Raw genomic sequence first — 16,805 nt, 5'->3', positions numbered from 1 at the left:
CTACAATTGCCCAGCACACACAAAACAGGAACATCCTGATGATGGATTTGCGTCGTGGCAAAGCAACAATATATAATGATGATATAATAGCTGCTGACTAGATCTCGATATCCCGTTTTTGAGGCACGCGAATGTGACGCATGGTGGTGCCCTGTTGGGAGGGTTTGAATGGTGCCTGCTGGCCGTATGGCTTGGGGATACCCAAGTCCTCCGGAATGTACGCATTTGGTCGAGCCTCTGCAGTTGTGTATGTGAACTGGGATGGAAAGTTGGCCGCGTGCGCTGCCGCTGCCCTCGACTGCTCTTTTGCAGCCCGAAGCTCGTTGTTGTGTAGCTTTTGCGTTTGTAGTCGTACAAGCTGCTGCTCACAAAAGACATTTGGAGCATATCCAGCAAGTGCACGCTTCTGACACTCCTCGACATCAACAGAAGCGTCGTGCTTTTCTTGCTGAAGCTTCATTGCAGTAGCTTGGTACATTGACAGCTCCGAAACTACAGCCATCATGCGACGGGTAGTCTCTTTGATACGACCTTGGAAATCGTTGACACGCTTGGCAAGCTCCAACGTCTCACCTCGACGTGCAGATGCTTGCATTCGAAGCTTGTTGGAGAGACCTGTAACTTCTTCTAGGACCAACTCTTTTTCAAGAAGCTGCTCCTTCTTGCGATGATACCGTTCCTCCAAATACGATAGTTTCGCTTCAAGCTGCTCTTCATCGGGGTCATCTCCACCAAGAGCGCGCCATCGATCGTTGTTCTTAGGGGTCTCCAAGTCGCGACACAGTAATTCCGTTACATCCTTTTCCTGCTTCAGGTCTTCTTGCAAGGCCAGGATGCGTTGAGCAAGCTCAGGTAGATGTGGCAGTTGTCTTCGTGCATTTTCGAGCTGACGTTGCAGATCAGCCAACTGAATTTTGAGCACTCGGATCTCTTGGTCTTTGCGAGTCAATCCGGTCTCACCAGAGTTGAGTGCATGCTCCTGGAGGTTAGACTTCTCATACAGAATGCAGAGCTCATCATTGCGATCAATGAGCTGCACACCCGTGGCATTCCGTGCATCCACCGCCAACTCGTACTTCTTCTTCAATCGCAGCAGCTCTTTTTCCGTGTGCGTAATGATACCGTTGAGTTTGTCAATCTCAACAATTTGCTGCTCAACCTGCTCTTGCTTCGCTCGGTATGCATCGTGCGATTTGTTGGTATCCAGGCGCAACGAGTCACGCGAACACTGCGCTGTTGCGTGAGCTAGCTTCTCTTTCACGAGTGCCTTATCTTTCGCAAGTGATTCGTTACGGAGCACTTCTACTTCATTGTGAAGAATCTTGATCTTCTCCTTCATTTCTGCCAGAGCTTGTGTTGATGCCTGGATAAGGTTCACGTACTTGTTGCGTTCATTTTTGACGACATCGTACAGGGCAGAGAATTCGCGCAGGTGGTTTGTCGTCTCGTTCCACTTCTTTGCCAAGTCAAAAATGACAAGCTCTTTCGTTTTGAGCTCCTGTTGGGTTTGGCGCTCAGCAGTTAACGCAGAAGTTGCTTCACGTGCCTTGAGCTCGCGTTGCGCAGTAAGCATCGTCACCAACTTTTTCTGCTTGCTTTCCTCCACTAACCATTGTGCAACCTCTGATTCAAGCTGGGTGACCTGCGCTGATAGTGCTTCAAGCTCCGTGCTTTGAGTCTTATCGCCATCTTCCTGCTTCAAAAAGCGTGCAATAAGTAGATCGACCTGCTGCTTCACATCTAGCTGGCGTTGCGCTTGGTCCTTGTTTTCTGAGCGCAGAGCAGCTACCTGATGCTGCACATCGACCACTTGAGCTCGAAGGTTAGGCAGCAACGCCTTGTTACCATCTAGCATGAGTATTTGCTTTTTGAGTTCGCGCTTCAAGCGGTCATAGTCTTTTTGCGCCTTTGCACAGCGATCGTTTTCACGGCGCTCAGCGATATCGAGCGCTTTCGAGCGCATATCGAGCCGTGTCTTCTCGCCAAGTCGCATCACATTGACGTTTTGCTCCTCACGAAGGTGCAGCGTCACATGATCTACGTCACGTTGACGCTGGTCAATTGTTTCTCGGTGTACCTCTAGCTTTTGTGCAAGTTCGCGCTGCACTTCGTCAGCGTCGTGCAACTTTACAGAGGTAGCTTCAACAGCAGTCTGCAGTTCACCCGCGCGAGCTTTGTCCTTGTTGCTCTCCCTTTCCAAGCTCGCTACCGCTCGGGCGACGACATCTGCTTGCTTTTGCATGCGATCGGGGTCGCCTTGAAGCTGGTTCAGTCGCTTCAACTCGCCAGCACTAGTTTGATCCAGCCGGGCGTTTTCTTGGTGTAGGAAGTCTAACCGCGCCAGGTACTCCCGCTTACGCTGCATATCCTTCGTTAACTCACTATCCAAGCGGTGGGTCTCGTCAGTAAGCCCTGCAATCTCAGTTGTGAGCTGTCGCACCTCAGGCTCAATAAGCTGCGCGTGTGCAGCTAGAATCGCCTCCTTTTCCGCCAACAGGTCAGCGTGTTCACGCTGCAGCTCAGTGATCTCGAAGGTTAAGATTGCGTCTCGATCGACGGCTTCAGCCAACTCCTTCAACGCTCGGTCCTTCTCGCGCTCTACGGACGAAAACGCGGCCACCTCTTCGGCCTTACGGATGGCCTGCTTCTCTACTTGTATTTTTTCCCCTAAGAGGTCTCGATTGAGCGCTTTGGCATCTTTTAAGAGCTGCTTCTCGTGTTTGTACGTGGCCAGCACGCATGAGTGCAACTTGGCGTACTTGTCCTTGTGGAACTGCAGCTGGTCGAGTGTCAGCATATCCGCCTCGAAGTACTGCTCCAGCAGACGGAAGGCCGACGCGCGGGCCGACATGGCGGACGACGGTGCTCCCAGAGCCAAGCCAGCACCTGCTACAACTCCAGCTCCGTCGCGACCGCTGGACGCTGCGAAGTCCGTATCGTCCATTTCCTCGGCCTCCGTCAGGTCGTCAGTGTTGCTCACGGCGTTGCGGAGGCTGGCGCTGCTACTAAGCGACGGTGACGTCGACTCGGGGCTTGCAACGTCCTCATCTTGCGCCTCGATCATCGTGTGGCGAAATTAGAGTCTCTAATGTAGCCCTGGTAGGTGAGGAAGGGCCCCAGCAGCATGCGCCATATATAGGTCCCTGCAAGTTGAAGCGACCATCACTCCTGCTTTGAATAATGACATCCTTACGTTACGGACATGACATCATCATGTACCCATCTTTGCGACACGCTCAAATCAACAATTGCCGTCATCCGCTTTCCCCATCGCGGGGGCGTAGTGCATTGCTCCTTCCTCTGCAGAGAGAAGGGCGTCGTTCTCCCCTCTTCCTTCGGATGTCGTTGGTGTCGCCGACACTGCGGCCGCGCACCAGCTCCGGGGACTCGGTCGAGATTTGCCACCGCGTGGAGCCCATGGAGCTGCACCGCGTGACCGTCGAGGACTTGGACGAGTACGTTGAGGCGGACGACAAGCAACAGGGCGTCGTGACGTCCGACGTCTGGGGCACCGACATAGCCACGTCTGACGCGCCGTTGTCCGAGTTTGAAGACGCTCCGTTCGCTGTGCACTCGCGGGAGATCCGCAAGATGTGGGCCGAGCCGGACGCGAGCGACGTCCAAGTGCGAGGCAAAACGTACATGGACGACCAGGTGAAGGTCCCAGCGGGCAAATCCATCGGCCAACTGCTGCACGTGGATCTGTGGAAGTTCGATACGGCCGAGGAACGCCACCACCTCGCGATGAAGGAGGAGACGCGCCCTCAGAGCGTGCTGGCCCATTGTCGCGACAACTTCCCGGACTCGCTCGTGTTTATCGTGAATATTGAGCTGCCGAACGCGGATAATTTGAGCTTGGTGGTGTATTGGCTGCTGCCAGCTGAAGAGCAACAAGACGCAGTGTTTTACCGCCTGCTGAACAGGTTCTGCGATGAAGGAGACGACGAGTTCCGTAACAACCGCTTCAAGCTGATCCCCAACTTGGTCGAGGGGCCGTGGATCTTGCAGACGCTGGTGCCGAACCGCCCCGCGCTCACAGGCACCAAGCTCACGCAGCGCTACTTCCGACGCAGCAACTACTTTGAGTTGGATCTGGATGTGGCCTCCAGCACCACGGCACAGTACATCGGATCGATGTGTCAGAGCTGGGCAAGCTACCTGCAAATGCATCTCTACTTGACTATTCAGGGCGAGAACGAAGACGAGCTTCAGGAACGGATTCTGGGCGGCGTCGACGTTTCGTATTTAAATCTCGAGCTCGCCAAGGAATTCAATTAGGTGCTGTGCTCAACCGGTATGGGCGAGCGCTGCTGGCAAAATCTAGAGGCAATCATCGTTTGTACACACGTCGGATGTTTCTCCTTCTGATGACTTGGCCCCCCGTTGACTCATTCACTCGTCTCAGGGAGAACCTTGTACGGGTTCAAAATCCCCTTCGGGTCCATCATGTTCTTCATTTGCTGCATGAGCTTGATGGCGTTGTCCGACTTAGACAGATGGAGGTACGATGGCTTGTGCGCACCGATGCCATGCTCCGCGCTGATGCTCCCGCGGTATTGGGACGTCCATTCGAAGATGAACGGCTCCAACGCGTTGAACACGTGCTCATTGTACTCAAGCGTCGAGATATTCAAATGAACGTTGCAGTCCCCGATGTGGCCGTAGCACACTACCTTAGCATCCGTTGGGGCGAGCCTCTCCCGAGTTTCTTCAGCGATTTTGTAGTACTGCTCCATCGGCAACGACACATCGTACTTGTAGACATATCCACGCGCAGCGAGTGCGACCGTGATGTCTTCACGGATCACAAACAGCTTTCGAGCCTGGGCCGCATCCTGAGCAACAGTGCCGTCGACTACCACACCGGATCCCATCACATCCTCCAAGTACGCATTCAACTTTTCCATGTCATGATCCGCGTTGCTGCCCGACGTCTCAATAAGCACGTAGAACGGGCTGGGAGTCTCCAGCGGGTCCTTGGTCCAGTCCTGCTGTGACAGCACCATATCGAGCGACTGACGGTCCATGAACTCCACCGCCGATAATACTTCTCCCAAATGTCTTTTGGCCTCGACGAAAGCCTTCTGAACCGACTCAAAGTCCTCACACGCCAGCAGCGCCACGTTCTTAGATGACGAGCGAGGCGGTGTTAAGATCGACACCTTGGTGACAACACCCAGTGTTCCTTCCGATCCAATGAACAACTGCTTGAGGTCGTAACCAGTGTTGTCCTTGCGCATCGTGCTTAAGCAGTCCACCACTGTACCATCAGCTAGCACCGCTTCAATGCCCAGCACCGTGCCGTGCAGCGATCCATACCTCAGCAAACGGAGTCCACCGGCGTTTGTCGCGACATTTCCGCCGATCTGACACGTTCCTTTGGCGCCGAGGTCCAGCGGCATCATGTAGCCGTGCTTGGCCACGTGGTTGTCCAGGTTCTCCAGGATGCAACCAGCCTCGCACACCAAGATGCCAGACACCTCGTCGAACGATATCACGCTGTTCATCGAGTTCGTGGACAGCACGATCTCGTCGTACACTGGCACGCTGCCTCCCACGAGGCCCGTGTTGCCTCCCTGAGGCACCACCGGCAGGTTGTGCTCGTTGCAGTACTTGAGAATGGCGGAGACCTGCTCCGTGGTCTTGGGCTTGAGCACCATTTGGTGGTTGCTGCTCGCCTTGTACTTCTTGAGCCAGTCCACCGTGAACGCCTCGGTGTCGTCGGCATCCGTGAGCACGCTCTCTGGCTTGAGTAGCTTCTGGAAGTAGCTCTTGTCCTCGTCAGTCCAGGACGCGTGTGCGGGGTTGCGCGCAGGCGTGGAGAATGCGCGCGTGGTGGATCCGGTGAAGGCCTGGGCGGATGATACAGCGCCGAACTGGCGGCGTGCCGTGCGCAGCAGCGTGGGGAGCATCATCGTAACGTTAGGCGGAGATGCAAGTGACGTACTTATGCTTTTGACTGGCGAAATGAATGCGCAATTAGGACGACCTTCACGCGACATCGCAAGTTGAAGTTGGGCCGGGATTCGGTGTTGATAGCATTGCTTTCATCACGATGCTACTGCATCACAGTTGCATGCAGAATTGATATGCTTTCACTATTATTATGCCTGCGAGCACAATTTGACACGGGATATGGGTAGAGTGCTTGCTTGAGACGATAAAGTAATGTCAAAGTGTACGTCGTTTGAACATAACGCAGTTTTCAGCAACGCACGCAATCGTTAACGAAGCTGCTGGCTAAAGGATCAAAAACCACTTTACTCGTTGGCAGGAAGGACCTTGTACGGGTTGAGGATTCCCTTCGGGTCCATCATTTGCTTCATTTGCCTCATGAGCTGAATCGAGTTGTCGGACTTGGACAGGTGGAGGTACGACGGCTTGTGCGTGCCGATGCCGTGCTCCGAACTGATGCTGCCGCGGTACTTGGACGTCCACTCGAAGACGTAGGGCTCTAGCGCGTTGAAGACTTTCTCGTCGTACTCACGCGTAGAGATGTTCAGGTGCAGATTGCAGTCGCCCATGTGGCCAAAACCGACAACCTCAGCACCGAGAGGTGCCATCTTCTCACGAACTTCTTCCACGATCCTGTAATACTGGTCCATAGGCAGCGAAATGTCGTACTTGTACACGTAGCCACGAGAGCTGAGAGACATGGAGATATCCTCCCGCAGCAAGAAAAGCTTTTGCGCTTGCGCTTCATCCTGAGCAACGGTGCCGTCAACGACGACTCCAGATCCCATCACATCTTCCAGGTACGCCTCCAGCTTCTCCATATCGTGGTCAGTGTTGCTGCCCGACGTCTCAATAAGCACGTAGAACGGGCTGGGAGTCTCCAGCGGGTCCTTGGTCCAGTCTTGCTGGGTCAGCACCATGTCCAGCGACTGACGGTCCATGAACTCCACCGCGGACAGCACCTCGCCTAGGTTCTTCTTCGCCTCGACGAAAGCCTTTTGGCAAGCCTCAAAGTCCTCACACGCCAGCAGCGCCACGTTCTTAGATGACGAGCGAGGCGGTGTTAAGATCGACACCTTGGTGACAACACCCAGTGTTCCTTCCGATCCAATGAACAACTGCTTGAGGTCGTAACCAGTGTTGTCCTTGCGCATCGTGCTTAAGCAGTCCACCACTGTACCATCAGCTAGCACCGCTTCAATGCCCAGCACCGTGCCGTGCAGCGATCCATACCTCAGCAAACGGAGTCCACCGGCGTTTGTCGCGACATTTCCGCCGATCTGACACGTTCCTTTGGCGCCGAGGTCCAGCGGCATCATGTAGCCGTGCTTGGCCACGTGGTTGTCCAGGTTCTCCAGGATGCAACCAGCCTCGCACACCAAGATGCCAGACACCTCGTCGAACGATATCACGCTGTTCATCGAGTTCGTGGACAGCACGATCTCGTCGTACACTGGCACGCTGCCTCCCACGAGGCCCGTGTTGCCTCCCTGAGGCACCACCGGCAGGTTGTGCTCGTTGCAGTACTTGAGAATGGCGGAGACCTGCTCCGTGGTCTTGGGCTTGAGCACCATTTGGTGGTTGCTGCTCGCCTTGTACTTCTTGAGCCAGTCCACCGTGAACGCCTCGGTGTCGTCGGCATCCGTGAGCACGCTCTCTGGCTTGAGTAGCTTCTGGAAGTAGCTCTTGTCCTCGTCAGTCCAGGACGCGTGTGCGGGGTTGCGCGCAGGCGTGGAGAATGCGCGCGTGGTGGATCCGGTGAAGGCCTGGGCGGATGATACAGCGCCGAACTGGCGGCGTGCCGTGCGCAGCAGCGTGGGGAGCATCATGTGGTGCTTGGAGCTCGAAAGTGATCGAATGGCGTGTTGCATCCTGCACCATAGACATGGCAATTTACGTACCTTCGGGCAACGTGTTGCCGCTTCGTGCAACATTCTGCTAAATTGTGTTCGCACGGTGTGGCAGCAGGGTACGGTTGGTTATCAATCGCGAAGAGCTCTGATTCCAACTGAAGAGGAGAACGAGATTATTGCTGCAGGAATGTTCACGTGCACGGCATGCCGCTTGGAGTTCGCCTCACCCGCGGAGCAGAAGGACCACTTCCGCATGGACTGGCACCGCTACAACCTGAAGCGCAAAGTGGTGGAGCTGCCGCCCGTGACCGAAGAGCAGTTTGAGCTTCGCATGCGCAAGGTGCGTGAGGAGAAGGAGGCGCAGGCTGCCAACGACCCGAAGCAGAAGCAGCGCGCCCGCAAGGAGGAAATTAAGAAAGCGGGCGTTAAGACTGTGCTCAAGTGTGTGGCGTGCAACAAAACCTTCACGACCACGAACGCGCACGAGAACCACTTGGCGTCCAAGAAGCACTTGGCCAACGCCAAGAAGAAACCGGAAGTGGCCTCCATGGTGGAGACGGTAGAGAAACAGATGGACGTTGTGTCGCTCGATGATGAGGTAAAGCAGGCCAGCGATCCCAAGGAGCTCACGGAGGAGGAACTCGCCAAGGAGATCGAGGAGTACAAGAAGCAAGTGCCGCTGGAGAAGGAGGACTGCATTTTCTGCGCGCATCGCGCGAGCGACTTTGATTCGTGCTTGACCCACATGCTGAAGGAGCACGGCTTCTTCATCCCAGACCTGGAGTTTTTGGTGGACGCCGAAGGCTTGGTGGGCTACCTGGCCGAGAAGGTCAAGGTCGGCTTCTTCTGCTTGTACTGCAACGGCAAGGGCAAGGCCTTTCGTTCGCATCAGGATGTGCAGAAGCACATGACGTCGCTTTCTCACTGCAAGCTGCGCTACGAGGATGAGGACCTGGATGAGCTGCTGGAGTTCTACGACTTCGAAGCGCAGTACAAGGCGACGCACAAGAACAAGCCCTCTGCAGAGGAAGAGGTCCAGTGGGAGACAGACAGTGAGGCTAGCGTTGACAGTGATGAGGAGGTCATTGAAGAGGAGGACGACGACATTGAAGACGACGAGAACACTATTGGCGTGTCCGAGACCGGAGAGCTGGTACTGGCCAGCGGCCGCCGCCTTGGCCGCCGCGAGTTCCGTCGCTACTACAAGCAGCACTTCCGGCCGGACGAGACGCGCGCGTCGGTGCTTGCTGCCACCAAGGAGAACCTGCTGCTGGCGTACCAGTCAGCTGGCATCGACCCTCGCGGCGGCAGCACGGCTCTGTTGACGGCGTTCGTGGCCAACTTCCTCAAGAAGCGCAACAATATTGCCGGCGGCATGTCGATCGTGGAGGCCAAGCGCAAGAACTTCTGGCACGAGAAGAACCGCTCGCGCCTGGACAACCGCAGCCACAAGCTGCAAAGGAACCCGAACCGTAGAGCCATGGTGACGGTCTAGAGGAAAGTAATGCATACCACAATCAATACTACGTGCCCCCATTTTTCAGCGAAAGACTGTGGAGTGTCGCGTTTGCTCATGCGCAGAGAAGAGAAACTCAGGTGGAGCGATTTACAAGGACGCACAACTCACTTGACTCACATGCGCATGGCCGCCGTGCGTTGGCTTCATGTACAGGAGACTGTGTCCGGCGGCCCCTGTCCAGCCAATTCGCTTCCCTTGTCGCGTACCGGGCTCGTCTTCTGAGCAGAAGTGCCGGCGCCTGATAACGCATATGAGCCGGATTGACGATGCGAAAATTCGCCGCGAGGCCTTCTTGGCAAGACGGTAGCAAGAAGTTCTTGCCAGTGGCAGCAGTGCCGCTACTGGCACGGAGCTCGACAGGCTGCGATTCAAAGTGTGGATCTCTCTGCAATCCTCATGAGGCTGTCCGCAGAGCGCTGAGCGGACGACGCCATACAGTTTAATGTACACAACTTGGCTCGGCCCCGGATTGCCGATCTCGGCTTCGAAGCTCTTCTCGAAGCTTGGCTTTCCCGGCAAGAACGCGGGTCATCCATACGTGCGCGCAACGATCGAGTAAATCAGAAGGGCAGCAGCAGCTTCATCGAGCAAGCAACTCCACAGCAGCAACCTCGTCTTGATCGTCTTGCTTGCGCTGGTCGCATTCGAGCCCCCGCAAAGGCCCCCACCCCCGGCGCGCGAGTCCCAGCATCGCAGCGTGGCGCGCGCCGCCAGCGTTGAAGTGAGCCCTTGCACATGATGTCATCTCCCCCCGTTCTGAGCTTCAGACCCCTTTTCCCCCGACGTACGTATGTCCGCAAAGCCGGGCGCAACCGTTTCTCGACCATACTGAAAACAAGACGCTTCCGAGGAACGGCCGTTCTCTGCCTCTCGCGTCGTCGATCGCGGTATGTCGCTTGTGAGTCCGGGTTGCAGCAAGATATCGGGCTCGCCGGTGGTGAGCGCTGCTGGCCTGTGAGCCATCTCGCATTTTCTGGCCGAGGAAGAGGCGACGAAGAACGCCAACTCCTCCCTGGCCGCGCGTGTGCCTGAGAAGAGAAGACCCAGAGTGGCTTCCGCCAACAAGAGAGCAACATGAACCGCGTCAACACCTTCTTCTGGTCGCGGCTCAACCCGACGGGCGAACTCGTGCGCTCCGTGGACGTGCTGCTGCGCGAGCTCGTGCCGGACGACAAGCTGGACGCCGCGTTCGAGAGCCTCAGCATCGCCGCGAGCTCCGGCGTCGCGCTGGTCGAGTGCAAGCCCCAGGGCGAGGACGACGAGAGCGACAGAGACGCAGTGGAAGCGTGCGAACCCGACATTGAAACCGGCCCGCCGCCCGAGGAGGAGTCGAGCGACGAAGAGGCGGCCTCCGAGAAGACGGTGTCCGGCGAGCTCGAGCGCAAGTGGGCCAAGATCCGCGCCATCTTCCACGACTGGGACGAGGAGCAGGGTGACCGCGAGAAGAAGATGGACGACATGGCCGAGCTGCTGCTGCGCTACCGCGTGCTGGAGAAGGTGCTCATGCCCAAGGTCCTGGGCCAGCTTACGTTCGAGACGCGCAAGTACGTGGGCAACGTGTTTCGTGCCATGACCGTGCACAACCTGCGCGGCTTCATCGAACTGATTGGCGAGCGCCCGGACATCATGCGCTGGCTCGTGGAAGGCTACAAGAACAACGACACGGCGCTCATCTGCGGCTCCATGCTGCGCGACTGCTTCGAGCACCAGACGCTCACGATGATCTTCCTGCAGGACCTCCAGCCCGAATTCGAGTTGCTCTTCAAGGTCACAATGGAGAACAGCAACTTCGACATCTCAGCCGATGCGCTTATCAACATATCGCGACTACTGACGGTGCACAAGAAGGCGACGGTGCAGGTGCTCGACGAGTCGTTCGACCGCATCTTCGGACTGCTGAATGGGCTATTGGCGTCGGAGAACTACGCGACCAAGCGGCAGGCGCTGCAGTTGCTATCGGAACTGCTGCTAGACCCCGTGAACTTTACCGTCATGCAGCGGTACGTTTCTTCGCGCAACAATTTGAAGCAAGTGATGCTGTTGCTGCGCGAGCCGAGCGAGGCCCTGCGCATGGATGCTTTCCACGTGTTCAAGATCTTCGTGGCCAACCCGAACAAGTCGACCGAGGTGGAGCAGCTTCTGGCGCGCAATTGCGAGAAGCTGCTGGCGTTCGTGAGTGACTTTGGCAAGACCGAGTCCAACCGCGACTTCCTCCAAGAGAGGTCGCTGTTAGTGTTTGCGCTGGAGCGGATGGCCGAGAAGCAGCACGCGCTAGAGCTGGAGCAGCAGGCCACGCGGCCGGCATCCTTGTCTAATGCCGAGCGGATGCCCATGCAGGGCCCGGTGTCCGAGGTGTGTGCGAAGCAGAAATAAGGTCAGCTCCGGACGAGAGCAGCTCGACCAGTACAAGAGTTACTAGTATTTAAGAGTATAGGGAGATGGCATGCAAGTGAGCGCCACCAAGATATAAAGCATCAAATAGCAACCATGGACTCTCGTAGAAACACTCGCGTCGAAACGCTACGTCGACCGAAGGCGTCCCTTCAACATGGCGCTTTCTAAAAAAAATGGGAGCGTGGCGCGACGTAACTTTAAGCGCAACAAACGTTGGTGGTTGCAGCGCACAGAGGCCTTGCAGCGTCTTGCAAGTTGCAAGTTGCAATGCGGGATACTCGACTGTCCACTCGGCAACGACAATCACAGGTATGCTTGCATCCTCTGATTTGATCGGTCTCAGATGCGGTATGTGGCACACACCAACTATCCTGGCCTTCTGTTTTTGTGTGTGTGTCGTGCTGTCGAAGAACGAATTTTGGAGGACGAGGTGGATAGTGGAGAAGCCTCGCTGGTCGAGCGTGTTGGAAGCTCAGCCGGCAGTTCTCTGCATTATCAGCCAGAATGATCGATGAGGACTCCATCTCCGTCGTCATCACGGCGTCTAAGGAGGTCGAGGGCGGCGAGGCGCCGGACAGCGACGAAGGCGGCGCCAAGCTCCACGCCAAGGGCCACAAATACACCATGTATACGGTCTTCGTGCGCAACCTTTCGACGGGCGGCAAGTGCGTGGTCAGGAGGCGGTACTCGGACTTCTACAAGCTGCGCAAGGAGCTCATGGAGCTCGTGTCGTGGGGCCACTGCAGCTACTGCGAGCAGTACCTGCAGCAGATCGCCGACTACCCGTTCCCGCGCCGACGGCTGCTGCGGTCGAGTCGCGCGGCGGTCGTGAAGGAGCGTATGGACAGCCTCGGCCTGTTCCTGAGGCACATGCTGCTGTGTATCATGGCGCGCAGCTTCGAAGACTGCACTCAGGCGTGCGAGAACATCGAGAGCTGCATCTTGAAATCCTTTCTGCAGATGGAGCAGACGGAGATTTTGTTCCCGACCATGGCGTCCAAACAGCGCCCCATTGAGATCTTGCAAGCGATGGAGGAGAAGCGGCAGCAGCAGATCAAGGCGGCAGGGCTCCGCACCAAGAGTCTAGCGTACGAAAGCGATGGCCTGCCGCCCAGCCAGTCTCGCAACCACCGCCAAGTCGGCACCGACACGTGCCATCTCTGCCTCCAAAAGTGGACGCACTGCTATTGCAACAGCGACCAGGACAGCGTGTACCCTGTGAACGTAGCTGCAGCGAGCGAGAGCTCTGCGAACGAGCGCCCCAGCGTTTCGATAGCCGACAGCGACGCCAGTCGATGCAGCCGCTGCGAGAACGACTGGAACCACTGTTACTGCTGCCAGCAAGTGTCTCCGACCGCGTCGTCGGTGTGTACGGACCGCTGAGTGATGCAATGAATCCGCTCCTCATGCCGTAGCTGAGCAGCGCCATATCCGAGTATTGTTAGTCATCGAACCCCGAAAATATTGTTATCAGAACCCTGATTGGCTGGCCAACTCCAATTATTGTCATCTTCGAAATGAGTGGGCGTAAGAGTGCAGTTCCATGGCTCGACTGGGTCGAGTGGCAGGACGTGCACGCGGGGCTCTTCAACAGTGATCCGTACGCGCAGCAGCGCGTGGTCTCTCGCGTTGCGTCCTGGCGTAGTCGTGTGCAACTTCCTGTGGCCATCGACGCCACGGCGCAGCTCGTGGAGCTTCAGCTGCACGAGCAAATGGCGCAGCACCACCATCACGCCGTGGGCGTGAGCTCCCGCTCGCACATGGAGCTGTCGCTGCTGTACGCGAACGTCATCGTGCGCTGCGTGAATGGACTGGTTGACGGCTCGCAGAAGGGCATGTACGCCACGGCCGTGAGCACGTTGGCGCAGCGCATCGGCATCCCGCTCTGGGTCGTGGACTTGCGCCACGAGTCCACACACAACCAGTTACCGTCGTTGCCGGTGCTACGCTTTGCAGCCCGGCATTTGTTGGCGTGGCTTCGTGTCAATTATTGGGGAGCGCAGGAAGACTCGATTCGAGGCCAAGTGCATCAGGCGGCGCAGTGGCTGTTCGAACAACTGCCGCATTTGAACAAGCAACCGGCCGGTGGAGAAATGCAAGTGGACGAAGTTCAAGGCAGTGATGTGCAGATGCAGAACACGCTGAAACTGATCTTGGATGTGGATAATTTGCGCAATTTGGTGGTGCCGTTACTGGTGGTTGGAGAGCAGTATGGCGAGCGTGTGGTACCGACCGGTCTACTGTTTCTGGAAGCACCCCCGCTGCCGGAGGAGCAGGAGGCGGAGATTTTCCAGAAGGAAACGTTTGTATCTCTGCTTTTGCAAGTTCAGCCACTGTGGAGAAGCTTCAGTGCGTCTCTGCTGGCGAGACTATGCCGAACAGTATTCGCCACGATTTGTTCGAAGTCTCGGTGTCAAAGCGAAGATGATAACGAAGTGTCTGAAGAACTCGAGCAGACCGCAAAAACGTTCAAAGTAAATGAAGTTGAGATGGCACTACAGTGGATCAAGTTCATGGTGAGCAGCGAATATCGCGAGAGGATAAAGCTTCAAATTGGCCCCATTGAAGATTTATGCCAGTGTGGCGCAGAAATGCTTGCCCTTGCCGAGAAACTGAAATGTGACAACGCTGCAGACGATGATGCGGAGCTCTTAGAGCGCCTGCTGACTGTGTTGAAATCCACCAAAGGCATTAGAAATCACTCGTTGCTGAGCACGGAAGCAGCCATTGCCACTAGTTTGGCAGCGGATTCGTCATCAGGATGGACACAGCTCCCTGCTTGGTCGGAAAGCCCCATTGGACTTCGCCACTGCTACACAAGTTACCACAACTCCAACCAGTCTCAAGTTTGTGAGTCGGGTTCTCTTGACGACGACAGTCTCACACCAGATAGCACCACATTTGTCGCCCCGGATGAGGAGGAGGACGAGGACATGAATACTGACGCCCACGATACAGAAAAAGCTATAGATGCGCTCATGGAAGACTTGGATGCAGTGTATGACACGGATGTTCAGCGTAGCCTTGATTTGCAGGCAGCGATCGCTCGTGACGGCCTCCGACAGGGTGGCAGCACTGTGGTGCTACCGAAACAGGAGCTTCAACGTATCCAAGAAGAGATTGAGATCTGGTAGGCTGCTGACATTAACGTGTAAAGCTACGAAATGATCAACAACTTGGCTAGAACACACGTTTCTTCTTCCATTACTTTGAAGTATTTGGTGGGGCTGAAGCCTACAAAAGAGCGTTGATACCTTCCATGAGTCTACAAAATAAACTTGGAGAGGTCGGTCTTCTTCATCAGCTTGCCAACGCGCTCAAGCACGAACTCCTTCGTGATAGTAACCGTAGAGCCCGGGGTCATCTCGGAACTGTCAAAGCTAATGTCCTCCACAACCTTCTCCACCACCGTGTGCAGTCGTCGGGCACCAATGTTCTCCACGGTCTGGTTAATCTCCGCGGCAACACGAGCAATCTCACGAACAGCGTCGTCCGTGAAGTTCAGAGTAACACCCTCCGTCTTGATCAGCTCGGTCTGCTGCTTAATAAGGTTCGTCACGGGCTCGGTCAGGATACGGTGCAGGTCCTCCTCCGTGAGTCCCTTGAGCTCAACACGAATCGGTAGACGACCCTGAAGCTCAGCCAGCAGGTCCGACGGCTTGGACGAGTGGAAAGCGCCAGATCCCACGAACAGAATGTGGTCAGTGGTAACGTTGCCATGCTTCGTGGAGATGACACTGCCTTCAATCAGAGGCAGCAGATCACGCTGCACGCCCTCACTGCTTGGGTCCGAGGAGCGACGGAAGTCGCCGCTGGAGCAAATCTTGTCGATTTCATCAATGAACACGATACCGTTCTCCTCCGTCTCCTTGATAGCCTCGCGCACAACGTCCGTCATGTCAATTGCGTTCTCCATTTCCATCTCTTCGAACACAGAACGGGACTCGGCGATCGTCATGCGCTTGCGTTCCGTCTTCTTCTCCCCAAACGCTTTCCCAAAGACCTCCATCGAGATGCCCTTTCCTTCACCACCGACGAAGGAGATGGGCTGGCCTCCCGGGTTCTTGGCTGCCGGGACATCCACATCAATGAGTCGGTCCTCCAGTTCCCCGGCACGCAGCAGCCGTTCGAACGTTGCGCGCGAGCGCTCCGTGACGTTGGCACCCGTGAGCACGTCCAGGATGCGGCTCTCTACGAGGTGCTGCACCTGCTTGCGCAGCCGCTCCTTGCGGTGCTTCTTCACCATGTTGATGGCGTTCTCCACCAGATCGCGGATGATCTGATCCACGTCGCGGCCGTGGAAGCCCACCTCCGTAAACTTGGTGGCCTCCACCTTGACGAACGGGGCCTCGGACAGCTTGGCGAGGCGGCGGGCGATCTCCGTCTTGCCGCAACCCGTGGGGCCTATCATTAGGATGTTCTTGGGGCTCACCTCTTGACGCAGCTCGTCCGAGATCATCTGGCGCCGCCAGCGATTGCGCAGCGCGATGGCCACGGCGCGCTTGGCGTCGGCCTGGCCCACAATATACTTGTTGAGCTGCTCCACAACCTCGCGGGGTTTAAGCTTGCGACCGATGTCATCCTCTTCATCCTCCTCCGAGGTCTCCTCCACCACCTGCACGGGGACGCTGGCGTCCTCCTCCGAAGACTTGGGGGCGGCCGTGGAGAACGCGCGCAGCGGCGTCTGCTTCTGGAACAGCGCGCGCGACTGCAGCTGCGTGGCGGATAGACGCGACGCCGTCTGGACGCGACGCGCGAGTCCCTTGAGCGCCTGCGAGTGCACGGCGCGGCGCATTCTAGCGAGAGGTGAAGCTGCTGCTCTGCCTGCTTTTTGACGAGTGTTGCTCGCCCCTCCTTCTTAGCATCAGATACAGCAAGGGTTTAAACTCGTAATCATCGCATATTCAAAAACTGCCTTCTGAAAGTGATAGTGAAGGCCCAGTGCTTAAACAGATTTAGAACTGTTATAATTGGTGTCAAATGGTATTTATGAATTAATGTGTGATCGCAGGTTATTAAACAAAAACGAGCTCCCTCCTTCGACCAATAGCCAACTAGCACTCGGATTTTCCTCCAATTGCACC

At 56.3% G+C, this 16,805-nt stretch overlaps 9 protein-coding genes across 9 annotated transcripts; 5 read left to right on the top strand and 4 right to left on the bottom strand.

Annotated features, from left to right (window-relative positions):
- Positions 1-97: 97 nt before the first annotated feature.
- Positions 98-3,064, bottom strand: KRP23_2149 (Coiled-coil domain-containing protein 146; the record flags this gene model as incomplete). The annotated part of the gene is made up of 1 exon (XM_067886843.1): positions 98-3,064. One exon carries the CDS (start codon positions 3,062-3,064, stop codon positions 98-100), a length of 2,967 nt encoding a protein of 988 aa, XP_067749488.1.
- A 275-nt stretch (positions 3,065-3,339) lies between these two features.
- Positions 3,340-4,278, top strand: KRP23_2148 (Protein ENHANCED DISEASE RESISTANCE 2-like; the record flags this gene model as incomplete). The annotated part of the gene is made up of 1 exon (XM_067886842.1): positions 3,340-4,278. The coding sequence occupies one exon, from the start codon at positions 3,340-3,342 to the stop codon at positions 4,276-4,278; it is 939 nt and encodes a 312-aa protein (XP_067749487.1).
- A 110-nt stretch (positions 4,279-4,388) lies between these two features.
- KRP23_2147 (D-2-hydroxyglutarate dehydrogenase, mitochondrial) lies at positions 4,389-5,915 on the bottom strand (the record flags this gene model as incomplete). The annotated part of the gene is made up of 1 exon (XM_067886841.1): positions 4,389-5,915. The coding sequence occupies one exon, from the start codon at positions 5,913-5,915 to the stop codon at positions 4,389-4,391; it is 1,527 nt and encodes a 508-aa protein (XP_067749486.1).
- Positions 5,916-6,260: 345 nt separating this feature from the next.
- On the bottom strand, positions 6,261-7,784 carry KRP23_2146 (D-2-hydroxyglutarate dehydrogenase, mitochondrial; the record flags this gene model as incomplete). The annotated part of the gene is made up of 1 exon (XM_067886840.1): positions 6,261-7,784. The coding sequence occupies one exon, from the start codon at positions 7,782-7,784 to the stop codon at positions 6,261-6,263; it is 1,524 nt and encodes a 507-aa protein (XP_067749485.1).
- A 211-nt stretch (positions 7,785-7,995) lies between these two features.
- KRP23_2145 (Cytoplasmic 60S subunit biogenesis factor REI1-like protein 1) lies at positions 7,996-9,303 on the top strand (the record flags this gene model as incomplete). Its single annotated transcript, XM_067886839.1, has 1 exon — positions 7,996-9,303. The coding sequence occupies one exon, from the start codon at positions 7,996-7,998 to the stop codon at positions 9,301-9,303; it is 1,308 nt and encodes a 435-aa protein (XP_067749484.1).
- A 1,098-nt stretch (positions 9,304-10,401) lies between these two features.
- On the top strand, positions 10,402-11,700 carry KRP23_2144 (Calcium-binding protein 39-like; the record flags this gene model as incomplete). The annotated part of the gene is made up of 1 exon (XM_067886838.1): positions 10,402-11,700. The coding sequence occupies one exon, from the start codon at positions 10,402-10,404 to the stop codon at positions 11,698-11,700; it is 1,299 nt and encodes a 432-aa protein (XP_067749483.1).
- A 525-nt stretch (positions 11,701-12,225) lies between these two features.
- Positions 12,226-13,104, top strand: KRP23_2143 (uncharacterized protein; the record flags this gene model as incomplete). Its single annotated transcript, XM_067886837.1, has 1 exon — positions 12,226-13,104. The coding sequence occupies one exon, from the start codon at positions 12,226-12,228 to the stop codon at positions 13,102-13,104; it is 879 nt and encodes a 292-aa protein (XP_067749482.1).
- Positions 13,105-13,238: 134 nt separating this feature from the next.
- On the top strand, positions 13,239-14,855 carry KRP23_2142 (Protein LAS1; the record flags this gene model as incomplete). The annotated part of the gene is made up of 1 exon (XM_067886836.1): positions 13,239-14,855. The coding sequence occupies one exon, from the start codon at positions 13,239-13,241 to the stop codon at positions 14,853-14,855; it is 1,617 nt and encodes a 538-aa protein (XP_067749481.1).
- Positions 14,856-14,986: 131 nt separating this feature from the next.
- KRP23_2141 (ATP-dependent protease ATPase subunit HslU) lies at positions 14,987-16,516 on the bottom strand (the record flags this gene model as incomplete). Its single annotated transcript, XM_067886835.1, has 1 exon — positions 14,987-16,516. One exon carries the CDS (start codon positions 16,514-16,516, stop codon positions 14,987-14,989), a length of 1,530 nt encoding a protein of 509 aa, XP_067749480.1.
- Between the last annotated feature and the right edge of the window lie 289 nt (positions 16,517-16,805).

The sequence above is a fragment of the Phytophthora ramorum genome, assembly GCF_020800215.1.
Source record: "Phytophthora ramorum isolate Pr-102 chromosome Unknown Phyram_PR-102_s0002, whole genome shotgun sequence".
In the NCBI taxonomy this organism is placed as follows: Eukaryota; Oomycota; class Peronosporomycetes; order Peronosporales; family Peronosporaceae; genus Phytophthora; species Phytophthora ramorum.
This window is presented reverse-complemented; position numbering and strand designations above follow the sequence as displayed.